Source organism: Accipiter gentilis, chromosome 34, assembly GCF_929443795.1.
Source record: "Accipiter gentilis chromosome 34, bAccGen1.1, whole genome shotgun sequence".
NCBI classification, from domain to species: Eukaryota; Metazoa; Chordata; class Aves; order Accipitriformes; family Accipitridae; genus Astur; species Astur gentilis.
The window spans coordinates 14,820,865-14,837,059 of NC_064913.1; the positions used below are offsets into that span (position 1 = coordinate 14,820,865).

Genomic DNA, 16,195 nt, shown 5'->3' on the forward strand with positions numbered 1-16,195 from the left:
AAGTGGTTTTCCCTATTGAAATGACCGCACTGAGATATTTTTTGCTATTTCTAAGGTGACTGTCCATTCATGGCTGTTGAGAGTCCTTGAAGGGAAATATTGGAAGTTCCTAAACACAGTCAAAACTTCAAAGCGAGAACAGCTGAATTGGGTATAGTAACCCAAGGACTGACTTGGTCCGAATGGGAGGACTGCAAAAATTCTTCCCCAGAGGAAGCAAAGGCAAAATTTAAGTGACTGCAGTCGGAGATCAGTAGCACAGATAATCCAGTAGCAGTGGCACGTTAAAGGTGTAGCTGTGATGGTGGTGTTTGTGCAGTGGCTGACAGAAGCAGTACTTTTTTTAACAGTTAAGTGCTTTTTGCTTTCCATTTGAAATACAAGTTTTGCTCTTGCAGATTCTTGGACTTGCTTTTTCTTCCTCTAAGCCAGTTCTAGAGGCTATTTTGAAGAGGATATTCAACTAATTCTGGCATTTTTCCTTAAGAACAGAGTAGAGATTGAAAACTGGGTACCTTAACCTATCCTTCCCTTTCAGAGTTGTTTTTCCCGACAGATTCTTGCTGCATTAAACAAGTGAAGCCATATAACAAACATTTTGGTAATCAGGCCAACATAAAGTACTCATAAATTATCACCAGGCAGCTCTAAATCTGTCATAAGTTCTTACTGACTTGCTCACAGGAATGTTTATGTAATTGAAAGAAAATATAGAGAGGAAGTTAAGTCTCCTTTTTACAAGTTAAATCAACTACAGCGAGATGAAAAACACCCACACGCTTGGCTTTGGATCAGCAGAGACGTTCTTGAAAAGCAAACCTTTATGAAATCTTTATTATGAAATCAAATGATGATATCAAATTCAAAGTGTAAAAATTAGCAGTTTTCTAGGTGTCGCTGATTGTACTCTGCTTGCATAATCCGTGTATAACAGGGTATCACCTTGACCAGGGAGTTACAGGTTTGGACTCATTCCAGCAAAACAATTTTTGGCATAGCTGGGAACAGAGATGTAATGTAGGATGTGTTAAAGCTGGGAATCATTGAAAGTCATCCAAGGAGTCACAGTTCTGCAGATGTGAGAGGAAAAAAAAAAAAAGGAAACCACCACAAAACCCGCTGAATGAGATGCTATCTTACGTGACATCCCTTAAAAAGAGGTGTAGAAGCTGCAGTGAAACACAGATAAATATATTAGATGTTTATGATACTTTAGAGTGTAATTTACAAATTACAAAGTAAAGTATAGGAGCATCTGGTAGGGATTTGTTTGATCATTTGTCCATGATCTATAAAACATTTGATGATAACACTGCAGATGATATAAATTGGCCAAAGACTGAATTGCAAGAATAAGTAGCTATCACGATATGATGCGTGTCTGCTTTCAACATCCAACAGCATGTTTTTGTTACCTTATGGACAAAGTATAGCTTTGTCGTATGTAGTAGACTGAAGAATGCCAGTGAGACAGCTTTGAAAATGGTGGTGTGGAGTCGCAAGTGGATGGTGTCATCCACACGAACTCCAAAGCGTCTGCAGTGGTACGTAAACAGGGCTTGTGGGCACATAAAGAGGGTCTGTTGTGAAGGAGTGAGGAAGTGATCTATGTGCTTCATTAATAAGACATCAGCTGGAGTAGTGCCTATAGCTCCAGTATTTGTATTTCAGGGACAAAATGGATTCAACCGAAATTTAGACGAGGACCACAAAAAGTGATCCATGGGCTGGGCAAAAGTCTTGCAGTATAAAGTTTGAGTTGAATTTGTTTTGTTGAATTGGAGAGATGGCTGAGAAGTCACCTGTTAGTGAGGTGTGGGGGAGAGGCAGGACATTTCAGCCTTGCTGACAAAAGAATAACAAGGTCTATAGGTTGGAACTAAGAAAAACCACCTTGGAAAATCATGTAAAGCAAGGGAATTATTAATTTCTACTTCTTTACACAAAACTGAGTCTAAACAAACATCTCAAAAATACTCACTCTACTTAAATGCTCCCAGCTGTTCATATGCTTCAAATGTTATGGATTATTATAAAGCTAAGATCTCTATTCCCTTGCTCTGCATGTCTCACCTAAAAATAGATACAGAGAGGAACTTAAGAGACCCTCTGATAAAGTTCCTTGTTCTCAGGTCTGCATGGTCTGTGCTAGGAGAGCGATTGTAATGAAATACCAAGATTCCGGGTTTTTGGTCATCTGTGGATCAGAAAAAACTTCAGTATTGTAAAGGCTAAATTATACAGTACATCTTTTCACCTTCCTTTGAGATTGGCCACTTTAGGAAGTGCAGTTTTGAACACAGGTGAGGTGTGCCTTCAGGTGCGACAGGTATTCACTCATCTTTTTGTTTTCCTAGTGCAGTTTCTTTGCAGACTGCAATCACATAATGACTAGACTGCTGGTTGGGAAACAGATTTCCCCAAAGTCAGATTGGCAGGGATAGCTTTCCCCCTCTTTTTTCTGTAGTATAGGGTGCAGGCTATGCGTTATCACCAGCTGGAATGACTTGGGTACTTCTCACTAAGGGCTTTCCTGCCATGTCAGGGGCTGTGGATAATGATGGCACTTCAGTAGTTTCTTTTCTTTACTTCTTGTAGCAATCGGTTTAATTTTCTAGGTTTGAGGTAGTTCTTGAAGCTGTACAATATATAGCTGAGTGAAATGTAATGGCTGTGACAGAGAAACGGCTGTGGTGAATGACCTAACATCTTTTCATATTAACCTCCACTCGTGCACAGCGTTCCCAGATACTTGAAGGTTTCAGTAGATTCACTCAATTCCAATGCAGAATTTTTTATCTGATCCGTCACTTCCAGACAGTATATAACAATGTAAGTACACAAGGCTAAATTAACAACAAAAAAAAATTAATCTTCTTTGCTACATAAACCCAAGAAATAAGTAGTGCTAGCCTCAATTATACATATTTTTGCTTAGGCCACGCCCAAGCCCTTGATTTGCCAGCCTATCAATTATCATTATCCAATAATCACAGGCAGAAGAACGAAGACTGCACTGCATCTAATGCATTTTTTAAATTTGTGTAGTCTATTTCTTTTTTCCTCATGGTGTCACTATAGGATAAAGTTAATGCTCTTTGGATATTCTCTATACTGGAGCATATTTCCATTTCCTTTGTCTCCGACTTTCTGGGTTTTCTATTACATGTTTAGAAAAGATGACAACAAATATATTGCCTTCAAATTTGGACATGTTCTCTCAGGCATTGACCATCCTTAACATTGTGTGTGAATTTTTCATTTTGTTTTTTAAAAGGATTTAATATTGGAATAAATTCAGCTCTCGATAAGGACCTGGAGAATTTGAACTGTTCTTCTAGCGACTTGAAGGTAGGAATTGCCATGTTTAAAAAAAAAAAAAAAAAGACAAAAAGACATGTGTCTTACAGTTAAGTGAGCTTATGATGTTAAATCTGTGTACATTTTCTGTGTGTGAAGAAGTAGTCTAAGGCCCTCAGTTTCTGTCTAAGCTTCACTTTTTCTTACGTGATTGCAAAGTGTTTTGAATTCAGCTTTCTTGATTGATAGAAAAAGTAGTTTTCTTTTCCAAGCTCTTGGTGGCAAGAGCAGAGGGAGAGAATTTTGTTTCATTTACATAACGATAGCATTTTTGTCCCCCTTGTTGTTACCACTTTACCGAGACCCACATTCTCACAGATATCTAGGTACCTTGACCTCCACAGCAGAAAGGTGAAGGATGTGGCACTACCAAATGCATGTAAACGTTAGGTAGGACTGAAGAGAAATTTTCTTGCGGTATTGTGTAAGAGCGGGAGCCAGGCATGGAGGTGCCGTTTTCCATTCCGGCATTTGGAGCATACCCTCCCTGAAAGGCAAGGACTGTAGGCCATTTCCCTGATTTCCCTTTTCTGCCTCTTCACGGTGCGTAGGCTGGTTGCATTCAGGATCGTAACGAGGATAAGTGTGACCATCTAGTCAGTAGGAAGGAAATCATCCACCAGTTCCACAAAATCTACGTCCTAGTGTGAACTCTGGCTGCAAGTGAATCTTGTACGTTTGTCTGTTAGCTGGGCTTGTGGTCAGCCTCGGACTAGCTTGGGTTATCAGCTCACAGGTGTGAAAGTTAACTAGAACCAGTGTATTCAAGGGTGGACTCGATAGCAGTATGGTCAGTGTGCTAGTTTAGCAAAGAAGTTGGTTCACCTAAAGAAGTTATAGGGCTCTGAACAGTTAACAGAGCTTTTCAGCAGCAGCTTAAGTGTTATCCCCCTGTGCTTTCCAGTGAGCTGAAAATCCCATCAATATTTCCAGCAAGAGTCCTTTTCTCTCCCACTCTCTTCAGCTGGTCTTTTTACATGAGATAATGGATATCTCTCTTAGATAAGTGCCCACACCTAAATATTGTCTCTAATCCTTATGCCACGTCTTTCACTTCCATGCTCATCACTGCCACACTGTTCCTCTGTAGAGTCAATTGCTCTTTGGGCTGGTAGTTTGGAGACAGTTGAAGTTACTATTTCTAGACTGTTGCCTTGATGACATCCTAGACCTATCATCCTCCAGTGAAGTGTGAAGTGAGACAGCTGAACAGCACACAGTTGAAAGAATCTAGGGCAAAATTAAATGAGAGTTCTGCACGTGGCACAAACTGCCTGGTTTGATCTAGAATGGAAGCTATGAACTATTTCACAGTGGGATGTGAAAGTTTATTAGTTGTCTAGCATGCTGCTTTCTTTTCCAAAGGACTGACACAGCCTTCTTTGTGACCTGCTAATTCTCTTCCCAATGGTCACCACTTCATGGCTGTGCTAGTTTTTGATGCTGAGATGTTGGCTTCAAGCTGCAGGGCATGTGGAACATCTGAGGTTCTGCAGGAGAAGCAGCCTCTCATAAACTTCCTGGCACAATACCAGAACCAGATACACTGAGTGTCTCCTCCTGCCAGCTGCGAGCGGTAGCTCCTCTGGCTTTTAATAAACACCAGGCCAGGTTGGAGGAGTCACCATGTCCAGCCTGAAATGCAACGTCTGCTTTAGGAACCCCTCCACCTCCACCACACAGAATTTCCCTGTTGTTTTCCTCAGGAGTTTTTCCAGTCTTTAAGCCTTTTCCCAGCAGCAGCTTTTTTTACCTTGCATTATTAGAGAGCTCACTACCCAAATAATTCTCAAAATCCTTTGTCACCCACACTTACCTCACTTGGATTCCAATTTCCTTAACTTCTCATGTCAAATGCAGTCTACTCCCATATCATCTCTCTTCTTTTGCCTGTTCTCCACCCTCCCACTGTAAGGCAGTTGTTACAATTAACTCCTGGTTTTGTAACATCCAAATGCTCCAATTTCTTCACATACTCTCCTTGACTGCCCCTGCTTCCCTCTTACCTTGAGTAGAGGTCAAGAATAGAAATTTTCTTCGCTTTCTGATCTTTTGGAGGTGTCTGGGTTTTTCCCTACCTTCACTTTTAAGACTGACCATTGTCCCCTATGGCCTATACACTTCCAGCATACTAGGACTTGAATGCAAAGTCACCTTGACCAAAAAAGGACTAAAGACCAAGTGGTAACTGCTTTGGGTTAGTGCAGGTTTGTAGAAGTCTCTTTGGATCTGACAAAAGGAATGCTGAACCACTGTTCCATGCTGGGGGGGACCCCATGGACTTCGCTCCAACTGGCTTACACGAGTATCAGTTAGTGAGGGAAACGTTTCCCTCCAAATCCCAGGCTTCTGCAAATACAGAAGTGCCTTATGCCTTCCACTTTCAATTTGTCTGCTGTGGGGTCTCCAATTGTTCACTGCCCCATTGTGCCCCAAAACTTTTCACACTCACTCCCTGCCCCACGTGTCTCCTCTTTCATCAGTCTTGCTAGCCATCCTCAGCCTCTTTTGCCCCAATTATCTCTGCCAAACAAGTTCAGCTGCTTACTGTGCTGCCTTACCTGCTTGACATCTCTTTGAACCCAGATCAAATTCTTCCTGCAAGTTGCCTGTTCTTCCCGTTGTTTCACTCCTTTCCCTTACATCTGCTTTGAGTTGTGCTGTCTCATCCTTTAATTTTAGGGGTCACTAAGCTACAGAAGAGGTGCCCCAGTTTTATAGCCTGAAAATCTGTCTACTTTGTACTTTTGGTGCCTGAAGTGAACGTGTTTTACCATAACTCCCTGTGCGAGTCTTTACGGGGTGCGATTAAATATGGGAAGTCAGCAGATCAGTAGTGCCCTGAAGAACCAGTTAATTAAGGACTTTAAAGTATTCACCATCTGTAAACAAAATCTGTATTTGAAACCAAAACTGTCTCCACAGCAGTGCCTGGGTTTGTGTGGGACAAGATCCAAAGCCCAGTGAACTTGGGGAAAGGGGAGCGGAGGACCCTTCACTGATTTCCATACCCTTTGGATCAGGCCCCGTATTTCCTTTAGCAGTGATAAAAGGATGCACAAAGCACTGGGACTGTACAACTTCATTTTATTTTGTGTGCTTTTATAGGATATAAATAAATGACAAAATTACAAAATTTATAACTGGAAGCCCAAGCATATTTACATAAGTATTTGTTGCAGTGAGGCTACTATTTACTGTTCTCCTATACAATTTTCCTTTTGGTACCATATTTTTAGTGTTATTTTTTTACTGTCAGTTGACTACGTACATATCAACAGTGAATAGGCAAAAATATGTACAAGGAACTATTTTGTTCAAGTAAATTGAATACTGTATTAAAAGTATGTCATCACTCAGCGCTATGATTAGGTTTAACTGAACCATATACAATTATCAGGTTTAAACCAAGTTCAATTATCCATTTTTTTTGGAATTTACCAACTGATGATTCTAACTGAAAACCTCAGCTGGATATGAAATAATAATTAAAAAAAACATTAAGACAACCACACAATTTATCAATATCTCTATAATGAACTTCAAAATGATTCACAATTTGACTGGATAGAACAATATACGTTAAAATGTCATTTTTCTCCTATAGTGATATTTGTACTGTTATAATTTCAGTTCTACATAAATATACATCATGGTATTATACAAATACTCCACAGACATTAAAAAAATTAAAACACTTCAAAGAAAATGTAAGTAAATCTTATTTAATCAAATCTTAAGCAAATGCTTAACTATTTTGTTCCATGAAAACATTTTTATTACTTTGGAATTTTTTTCTTTTTCTCGCTATTTTTATTTAGAAAATGTTTTGCAGTAGAATTTTATCAACACTCTTCCAAACAAGCTTTCTGTGACAGAAATCTTGATAGCAAAATCCATGGTTTTGACTTTTTTTAGAACCACTGAGATTATTTTTTAAAAATACTATTAGAATTCATGGCTATAGCAATGCTGAACTGCATAAACTGTATGTAGGTGTAGTAGAATGACCATTCCACTTTCATTCCAGACTGATCACACAGAACATCCAGTGCACTGATGCTACAACTCTCATAATTTCCATAATGCTGCAATAGCAGTGGTTTACTTAACTTTAAAATAAACACTATTTGTCATAATTAATCTGGCTTCCTTCCATAAATATTCATATGTTTTCCTATAGTACTTCTCTTCCATAAAAATATCTAATAAATGTTTTCTGTGCATTATTAATAACTTTTTCTAACCATTCATAAAACTCTGATCCTTTGTTACAATGCAAGAGGTTCCTATTTCTGTAGAGGATCAAAGGACACCAATGATTACATATAAAACCAGCGCACACAGAAATCAGGGTGCCTAATTTCTTGTCACTTTAATGAGTTCTTTATTCAACACAGTAATTATTAATGAATTCAGTGGTTTCACAAATACTCTATTAATTCTGGTTCTACTTCAATTAAAAACTGCCAAGATTTAAATAAAAAACCAATCAAATATTCTACTCGTAGGCAGCATTAGTGTTAGTTTAGAGACCTTTTGTTTTTCTTAAAAAGTAGAATTCTAAAATAAGAAATCAAAGAAAGCACTGTGGCAGAGTCACAAGGGAGAACTGCGCGAAAAATAAGGTTTCTCACTCCTCTTGTGGACTGTAATTTGAAAAGTCTTCGTATAGTGTCATTCTTCTGTCAGTGCTGCAGGAAGAAGAACATCACCAGAAATGACCGTCAGCCTTTTTTGTTAGTTACAAGGCCACTCATATACAGTGCAGTCTTCCTCTCTGCTGGATTGAAACGTTGCCATAAAGGAAAGGCTGTGCTGTGACTGCTTGGCGTGCAAGGCACAACAAGGAACAGGGGGACAGTTTTGTATCAGAAAATGGTAGTTTCATACTTGGTATTAATGCCTCTTTTGGCTTCTTGTCCAGGTTCAACAATCCATGGTAGGTTCGCCAGAGTCTTTTGTTCAGAGGGATCTATCTGCTTTAAGACAAACGCAAACATACAGACGGGTTACCATCTCTGGGCACAGCATCGCTAGCAGAAGTTTTTTCTTTAAACGAATAGAACACAGAACACATCCTGTATCGACAACGTCCTACAGCAGCGAGTGCGGTGGTCTACGCTCCCACGTACCCACGGTTGCCCTCTTTTTGCGGTTTAGATCAGAGCTGTGTCCACCCCCAAGCTATAGGGCATCATAGTTCGTTAAAGCCATCCTTGATCCTACGAAGTCCTTTTGCTACCGAGACAGACGATGGCATCAGGAAATGTTCTTGCTTAAAATTTTATGGAGGAAGATTCTGTGGCAATGGATGACAAAGTGTACAGTCATACATTTTTTTCCCTTCCTCTCATCCAAGAATTAAATATCACAGACTATGGCTCTCACTTTATAGCCAGTGAATATGATACAGTGTGCAGTCATTTTTTCCCCTTTCCCTCCCAGATCACTTGTTTTAAAATAGTTTTCATAATTTTTTTAAAACCTCTACCATAAAAGAGTATTTCTGTCACCTATGCACTTCAGGAGGGCACTTTAAAGACAATCAATATGAAAGTTCCAATGAGCTTGGATTCTCAGGCATTTGGGATTCCAAAGAAAATACTGAATCCCAGTTTTAGAACAGGAGGGTCTGCTGAGGGTCAGGAAAAAAAAAAAAAGGGAGGTAAGAAAAGAAGTTGCTTGGTGTGACAAGACAATTGTAAATTGATTTGGATTTGTAATTTGATTGGGATACATATGTAGTGATTGTGTACTGAAGAAGTTTGGGAATTTTATTTCTCAACAGGAGATCAAGAAAGTCCATGGAACCGCAGAGTTTTAGAGGTCTGCATTGGCTGTGACCCTCAGCACTTAAAAACTGGATTTAGACCGAATCAATTAAAGCTCTGCAATTACTATAAAAGATACATGCACAACACTAGCCAAGCAACTTCTTAAACTGGAGGAATCTGAAATGAGCAGTTGTTTGAAACGGCTGCCCATGCTGCAGGGACACAACTTATACCGGCTGATGAGCAGCGGTGGCACGACTGAGACACGGAGCGTATCTGACTCGAAAGGTATATTTATTTATACAGCTTCTAGTGTATCAACTCTTAACTTTATAGCTGAATTTCATTCTTTTTGCATGCATGACTACCTTCTACTTACCACTGACTTCCGAATACTAACACGTGGTTTGGGAATAGGTTTGGAGGGTTTGTTTTCAAAGCTTTCTGGGAGGGTTGAAGAATGGCCCCCTTTTCGTGCTTGTAGTGCAAGCTGATAGGCCACCTCAAATGCTTGTCCTAGTGTAAGAATGATTTCGTAAGCTAAATTCTGGAAAAAAAAACCAAAAACAGTTAAAATTGGAGTGAGGTTGAAGTACTGTCAGATACATGCAGTGGGGTAGTACTGGCTACAGAAGTGATTTGTAATGTAAATAATTAAAATAACCTGGGTAATAACTTCCTAAGCCTCCGCAATATTTACATGTCATTTGATTTCTCATTGATGAAAACCAATCTAAATGTAATCTATTGTACTGAAAGTCATTACTTCTAAAAACCTTGAAAAACATTGTCTCACTAAACATGAAACCAGGAGCGGGTGAGTGTGTGTTGTCTCTTTTTAGAACAAGTACGTTAACCCCCCCCAGCTCCCACCCATCTTGCACTAGTGCACCACTCTGACGTTCAGCCTGGCTCTATTTCAGAACTCCTCTGCTGACCCGTCCTCCTCCAGCGCTGGCAGCCCGACGCGGGTGCCTCGGGATGCTCTGTGCTCCCACCGATTGGCCCGGGAAGTGGATGCAGCGTTGGTGCGACGCTTCCAAAAGGACAAAAATCAAATGTCGCGAGCGCACGCTCTGCTTCACAGATGCAGGGCACCTATGCATGCATGAAAGTCACTTCTCTGCTTCGGATGCGCATTTCCAGTGCTGGGGAAACCTTCTTGTGCTTTTGATTTCTAGAACTAGAAATGTTTGAGCTTAAACCGGCACGTCAGAAGACTCTTGTAAGTAGGGGCAAGGGGGTTAGTGTGTATCTCCAAAGAAGTCAGGCTCTTAAGACTAAGACCAGTTTGGCGGTACAGGTAGAATACTTTAAGTTCTCATTACATAGGTGGAAAAAAACCTGTTGAAAGGTTTATAAAGCATGAATGAGGAACCAGGGGCTTGGTATAAATATTTTTTCAGTACAGTTTACATCTGAAAAAGCAGCTCTGAGTTTCAAACTTGACCTTGTCTAAACTGCAAGTGAATTTTGATGGTAGTTTTTCTTCAGGTTTGTGGGTTTGTTTTGGTGTATTTATTTCTAGGTTCCTACTAGAGCCTATTTCTAGGCTACTAACTTTGCAATAATGTTTTGAAGCCCTGCAGAGCAAATGCAAGCCTGCAGGCTTGCCTCCTTACGTCCTACAGTCTCCTCAGAATAATTCATAAATCTTCGCTGTAATTCACAAGTTACCCTCTGCTTCCTCAATCTCTGTAGCCCGTAGTTGGAAGCAACCCTGCATTGCTTTGAAACTTACGTGATCCCTTAAAATTCCCACATTTCTGATGTAATTTTAAATGAGATGATATCTCTTTAGCTAGTCTAATTTTGAGTTTGCAATAAGCCAGAAAGCAATGTAGGACACTTGGAAGGACACTTTCTGCCCTTCCATCGTTAAACCACAGTTAAAAGGATAAGCGTTTTATTTCATGCCCTACACTAACTTCACTGTGGTCATGAAGAAATTCCATCCCTTTGTTATCACACATGTATACTGAGATAGTATAGGCTAAATTCAGCATTTTTAGCTCGTTAGAAGAGCTGCTTATAAAGGTGCCAGGTCTGGTCTTTGTTAGGTCATACAGAAAACAATTGTACTCCTCCACTGGGATATGCTCTCAGCTGTTACCACTGCAGTCACAACAGCAAGTTAGCGAAAGTTTCATCGCTTCCCAAATAAAAATGTCTGCCTGATTTGATAGCAGTAGTCTCCCACTTGTCTCCCCTTTAACTTAAGGGAACTGGCCAGGACCAAGAAACACTGAGGATGCAGTTTGCCAGTGCAGTAATAGACTAAAATGACTATTAGCGTGCCCTGCCTTTTAGCAGAATGCTGGCTATGGAATTAAGACCAACAGAGCGTATAATTGTTAAAAATGTACAGAATAATATTATTTGAAATGGAGTACGCCTATGAGTAGGACAAGAATATTATTCTAAAGACATCTTAATCAGCTGTCGTGACAGAAAGATAGTGTACTATATCATCATGGGATTGTCTACAGTGGATATTATTATTGCTAAGGAATACATCAACAGGACAGGGTGTAGTAATGGCTTGGAGAAAAAGCAGACTGTAATACTAGTGGGACTGAAAAAACGCACCATCCAGTGTGGCGTACAAAAGGGTCACAGAGACAGGCCTGAAAAAGCTCTGAGATAAGAGTGGAGACAAGCAGAAAGTTTGCCATGCTGAGCCATAAATCTAGTCTGGGTCCTGCATCTTGTCAGAAGTCACTATGATTTGTTTTCTTTTGTAGTCTGTAAAATGAAAAAATAAGCCTGCCTGGAGCCTGAAAGCCATGGGAAACATGTAACTGTTTCTATGGTTAATAAATATTTGAAATATAGCAAATAAAACAGAACATTCACCGTTCTGTTCAATATTCAAAATGTAAACTGAACCATGACATGTACATGAATTTCATACGTTGTGTATTGTGGTAGAGCCTTGACGGAGAGAAGTCTGCAGATAGAGGCAAGGAGGGCTTTAAGATTGTATCTTGTAAAATTTAAAGTTAGCTGAAAAATTGTATTTTGAAAAAAACAGCAGTAAATAAGTTTGGTTTGAAGAATTTCTCACCTGTAGTACTAGGAGAGGATTATGAGGATTAGAGTTGGTACCGATTCTTGCAGGGGCTATACCGGAGAGGTAAAAGAAGGATTTCCTTGGGGATGGGGTGGAAAACCAAAACCACAAAATCCATTGTGCAGTTTCTTCTGAGAGAGTGAGGAGACTATTTGAATTTTTTACATGTGGCATAAAAGGAAGGAAACAGGTCTGCCTCCCCGAAAGACGCTTACCATGAAAGTTGTAGACCCTGTGCTCACTGCAGAAGATATTGACCCTTACAGCATCCCATCGAGCTCCTTAGGAAGGTGGAAAAAATTTTAGGACCGTGGTGCTTCTGCGGCTGCTACAGTCCTGCTCCTTGCTTGGCACAGCACAGAAGGAACGTGAGTAAGCTAACGCCTTTTAAGCAACAATTTCTGGGAGATGAGAAATTGAATTCAATTGCCTTGTTTGCCATGTAATGTTACAATTCAATGCCCCAGCGCAAGCCTGAGTCAGGATTCTTCAGCCGCTTTAACTCAGCCAACCTATTACAACGGCTAATTGTTTTCTTACATTTTAACTGGCTTTTTTACTGTGTTAAGTTGCAGCAGGCACTGCTTCTTCATTGCATTGTAATGCTTCTATAAAGCTATGTTGAGGCTTTGAGAATATTTTAAGAAAGAGTAAGATCTATGCCTTCTGAGCTATAAAAACTTAAAATGTCACTTGCAAAGGAATTTTTGGAAAAACTAACATTTTGCCTTTTTTGGGCTAGCACTTTTGATGTAATGAGGATTTTATGGGTTTTTGCTTTTAAGTGATTTTTTTTCTTCTTTAAGATCAATTATGGGTTTTTGCTTTTAAGTGATTTTTTTTTTTTTTTTTTTTCTTCTTTAAGATCAATGACAAATCTGATCTTTTTTGAAGATTGAATTTACTGAAGAAGTTTCCTTTGGAGTTCCGCAGATGATTAGTGTGAGCTACCCATCACATCAGATGTGTAGGAACGTCAATTAGGACACCCTGTGTTCAAGGTACTGAACTTAAAATGGCAGTTGGCAAAATCGAGTAGAACAGAGTATGTGGAATCTTTACTTGAAAAACCTGAAAAATCCCAACCCAGTTCAAAATATCCATCCCTCGGGATGAAATCAGTTGCCTACTTTTTAGTCATACTGGAGTCTTCAAGGCCAAATGTAGAGGAATTCTACTACAAAAGCCTGACAAGAAGGGAAGGTTACTTACTAGTAGCGGGAGTTATGAGTGATGCAGAGCTGACATACCTATACATTAACAGTATTAAGTACACATATGCTTTATCCTTCCAGACCACAGATCTTTTACTTTTGGGTGGCTCTAGAAAGGGCATTTGTCTGCACTTTCCACCATGTCAGCCTTTGTGCATTCGAGAGGAAGAAAGCTCAGCTCGCCAAAGCTGGTGTGATGAGACCAACGTCGTTGGCATTTGCTTGCGATAGCTGTGCGCTCCTGGGCTGCATGAGGCTTTTGTGATCAGGCACTCCGGCAACTTAAATTCTTGATCCTTTCTCATTTGGGATTTAAAGCAATCATGGATGACAAACTCTTCTGAATCCATCTCTCTCTTTTAATACAGCAGAGAAAGAGATCTTGTATGCAATGGGAGGATGGAAACAGGCCTTCAACGTGGGCCTTCATGCTGTTGCAAAAGCCATCGATGTAGATGAGAGAGGAGCGATTCGTTTGCTCATGAGCTGAAAGCTCCTTGTACCAAAGCATGCTTCATCTCAGGAAGCTTGCCAGGAGCAACTGAAACGTTTCACACATTCCACCTCATATGCCCCAGAGAGGGGGCTGCCCGGGCATGCCGTCTTGGGGTACTGTGAAGGAAAGACGTTTGCTGTTCTGGAGGCATGGGGATGCCGCGCTGATTGTACCCGGATGATCATATGGACAGAGAAAAAGTCCCCTAATCCCCTGGAAGAAGGCAATGAACAGAACTTTGAAACCTGAATGCATGCTTTTTCTTCTCTGCTAAGTATGTATACTAGCAGTTTCCAATTCTTATCCAGCTTAAGTCTATGCAACGAACGAATACAGAAAAGAAGAAAAAAGTCTTTGTGTTATGCAGAGCACCAGTCTAATCCTTGGCACAAGCCAGAGCGGAAATTGTTCCAATTTATGCTGGTTGTCTTCTATTCATAGGTGCGTTGGGCAATGAAGGAATATCTGATGGAAATTACTTTGGATGTCTCCCACATGTGAACCGGAATTCGGTACAGGAACTGTTATGGTTTGTTTCTCCAGAGGAATTCTTCACTGGTAGTTTTAGGGCTGGTTTATAAGTGAATGAGAGTGAAGTAGATTTCAAAGATTGAGCAATAAATCCTCTTCTTCCCCCAAACCTGGTCCCCTTCAATATTCTTTAATCAAGTCTGATGTTTTTTGCAATTTTGATTGTAGAATTTTAACTCTGAGTAGACAAGTTACATGTACAGTCACTCCTAAATAGTATCAGTATCAATGCTGGTAGCTGACGTCACTACACTAAAATACTTTCCTATCTGCAAAAAAATTGTTCTTGCCTGCATTTCCTGAGGAACTGAAGGACTTAAAAGAGTGAAATTTCTTCATATCATTGCAGGTATTGTATTACCATAATAGATATGATTTAAGATGCATCTTTTTTACACCTTAATGTGGATTTCTACCATTTCAAACCTTGTTTTTCTTGATGTGATTGGACTTCTATCCATTGACAAATGGGTAGGATAGTTTCTATTAGCAAACTGGAAGATCAGGCTAATACACATCTTAGACTTTAAATAGAAAATTTAATTTACTGTATGGTTGCATTCTGAATACCTTGCTATTTTTTTTATGGAGCTTGTACTTGCATCAAAAATGCTAGATCCTGAGAAATAAAACAACATAAAAAGAGAATATTTGAGTAGGTAACTCCCCACCCCCACCCCCGATTATGTTGCAGGAGAAAACTAAGTTAAGACAGTTAGACATTAAAATTTCTGTATTGCTTTAAATAGCCATTTAAAGTGCTTGGGGTATTAAATGCTTCTCCTAAGGTATGGGAAGTGAGCAAAATGTTGTACTTATTCCTGGATCGCTATTCTTTCCTTGCCAAGCAAGGAGAAAATGAATTTCATCTGCTCTACCTGGGTCTACGTTTGTGCTTGATTATTAAACCTATAAATGGAACTGCAGTACTTTGAATCCATTAAGAAGTATTTAAATGGATCAGGAGAAATAATAACCTCACTCAATCAGTCTAATTTCAGTTGATTCACTCATTGCTAAAATCTATATAATGTAACATCTTGTTGACCATAGTCTATTTTTAACACAATTTTCAAGTTTTTTCTACTCCCTGTGGACACGAAAATGTCAGCAGAGAATTTCAACAACAGAAGCACTGAAGCAAAACGCTAAAATTCCTCCTAACCTACCTTCCTGTACATCTTGTTATTTTAACTCTCCTACATGCTATCGCTCTGCAGTGACTCTTTCCCCAGTCCCAAACAAAACACCTCAATTCAGACAGCTCTGGGTTTTTTTAGATTCATGTAAGCATGTTTCGAGAATTCATACCCATTATACCATATTAAAATAATTTTTTCTTGAAGGATTTTAAAGTTTTAATAGCACCTCAAATTCCTCTTGAGCTTAACTCAAAGGGTAAGAACTCCTGGAAGTTTTGGACAGTAAGCCCTCTCAGTCCTAAAAATTAGAGCCACTACTCATTTCACCAAATTTAGCTGAAAACAGCATGACTGATTAATTGACATGTGTCCATGATTTTTTGAAACACTAGTAGTCCATGCATCACCATCTGAGAAGCATACATGGAGATTACCGAGGTGAGTTATTTCAGATGGGAAATGAGATAATTTCAGAGAAAATCTTTGCTCTTCTCCAGAAATGTCCTTTTACTATCCCATAGCAGATTAGTCTTTTTATGTGGTAAACAAGTGATACCTTCCATTAATCACCATATACCCTGAAAATGTTTTAACAGAATTAA

The 16,195-nt window shown here is 39.5% G+C and overlaps 2 protein-coding genes across 15 annotated transcripts in view; one reads left to right on the forward strand and one right to left on the reverse strand.

The window, feature by feature from the left end:
- APAF1 (apoptotic peptidase activating factor 1) overlaps window positions 1–15,139 on the forward strand; it is a 59,084-nt gene extending 43,945 nt beyond the window's left edge. For 4 of the 5 annotated variants that reach the window (XM_049792387.1, XM_049792386.1, XM_049792390.1 and 1 more), the window contains 6 exons: window positions 3,278–3,351; window positions 9,152–9,425; window positions 10,061–10,362; window positions 12,390–12,578; window positions 13,076–13,211; window positions 13,793–15,139. The gene's annotated coding sequence lies outside the window, so the exon portion shown is untranslated. Of the gene's footprint in view, window positions 1–3,277; window positions 3,352–9,151; window positions 9,426–10,060; window positions 10,363–12,389; window positions 12,583–13,075; window positions 13,212–13,792 lie in introns of all 5 variants that reach the window. The other variant, XM_049792388.1, reaches the window with a different exon arrangement.
- The window catches only part of ANKS1B (ankyrin repeat and sterile alpha motif domain containing 1B), a 427,589-nt gene continuing 417,824 nt past the window's right edge, over window positions 6,431–16,195 (reverse strand). For 6 of the 10 annotated variants that reach the window (XM_049792403.1, XM_049792402.1, XM_049792398.1 and 3 more), the window contains 2 exons: window positions 9,517–9,684; window positions 6,431–8,342 (listed from right to left, as the gene is read on the reverse strand). In XM_049792403.1, the coding sequence (XP_049648360.1) occupies window positions 8,232–8,342; window positions 9,517–9,684 (279 nt within the window). In that variant the 3' untranslated portion in view covers window positions 6,431–8,231. Of the gene's footprint in view, window positions 8,343–8,572; window positions 8,663–9,516; window positions 9,685–16,195 lie in introns of those variants that run through there. The other 4 variants (XM_049792396.1, XM_049792406.1, XM_049792405.1 and 1 more) reach the window with 2 other exon arrangements.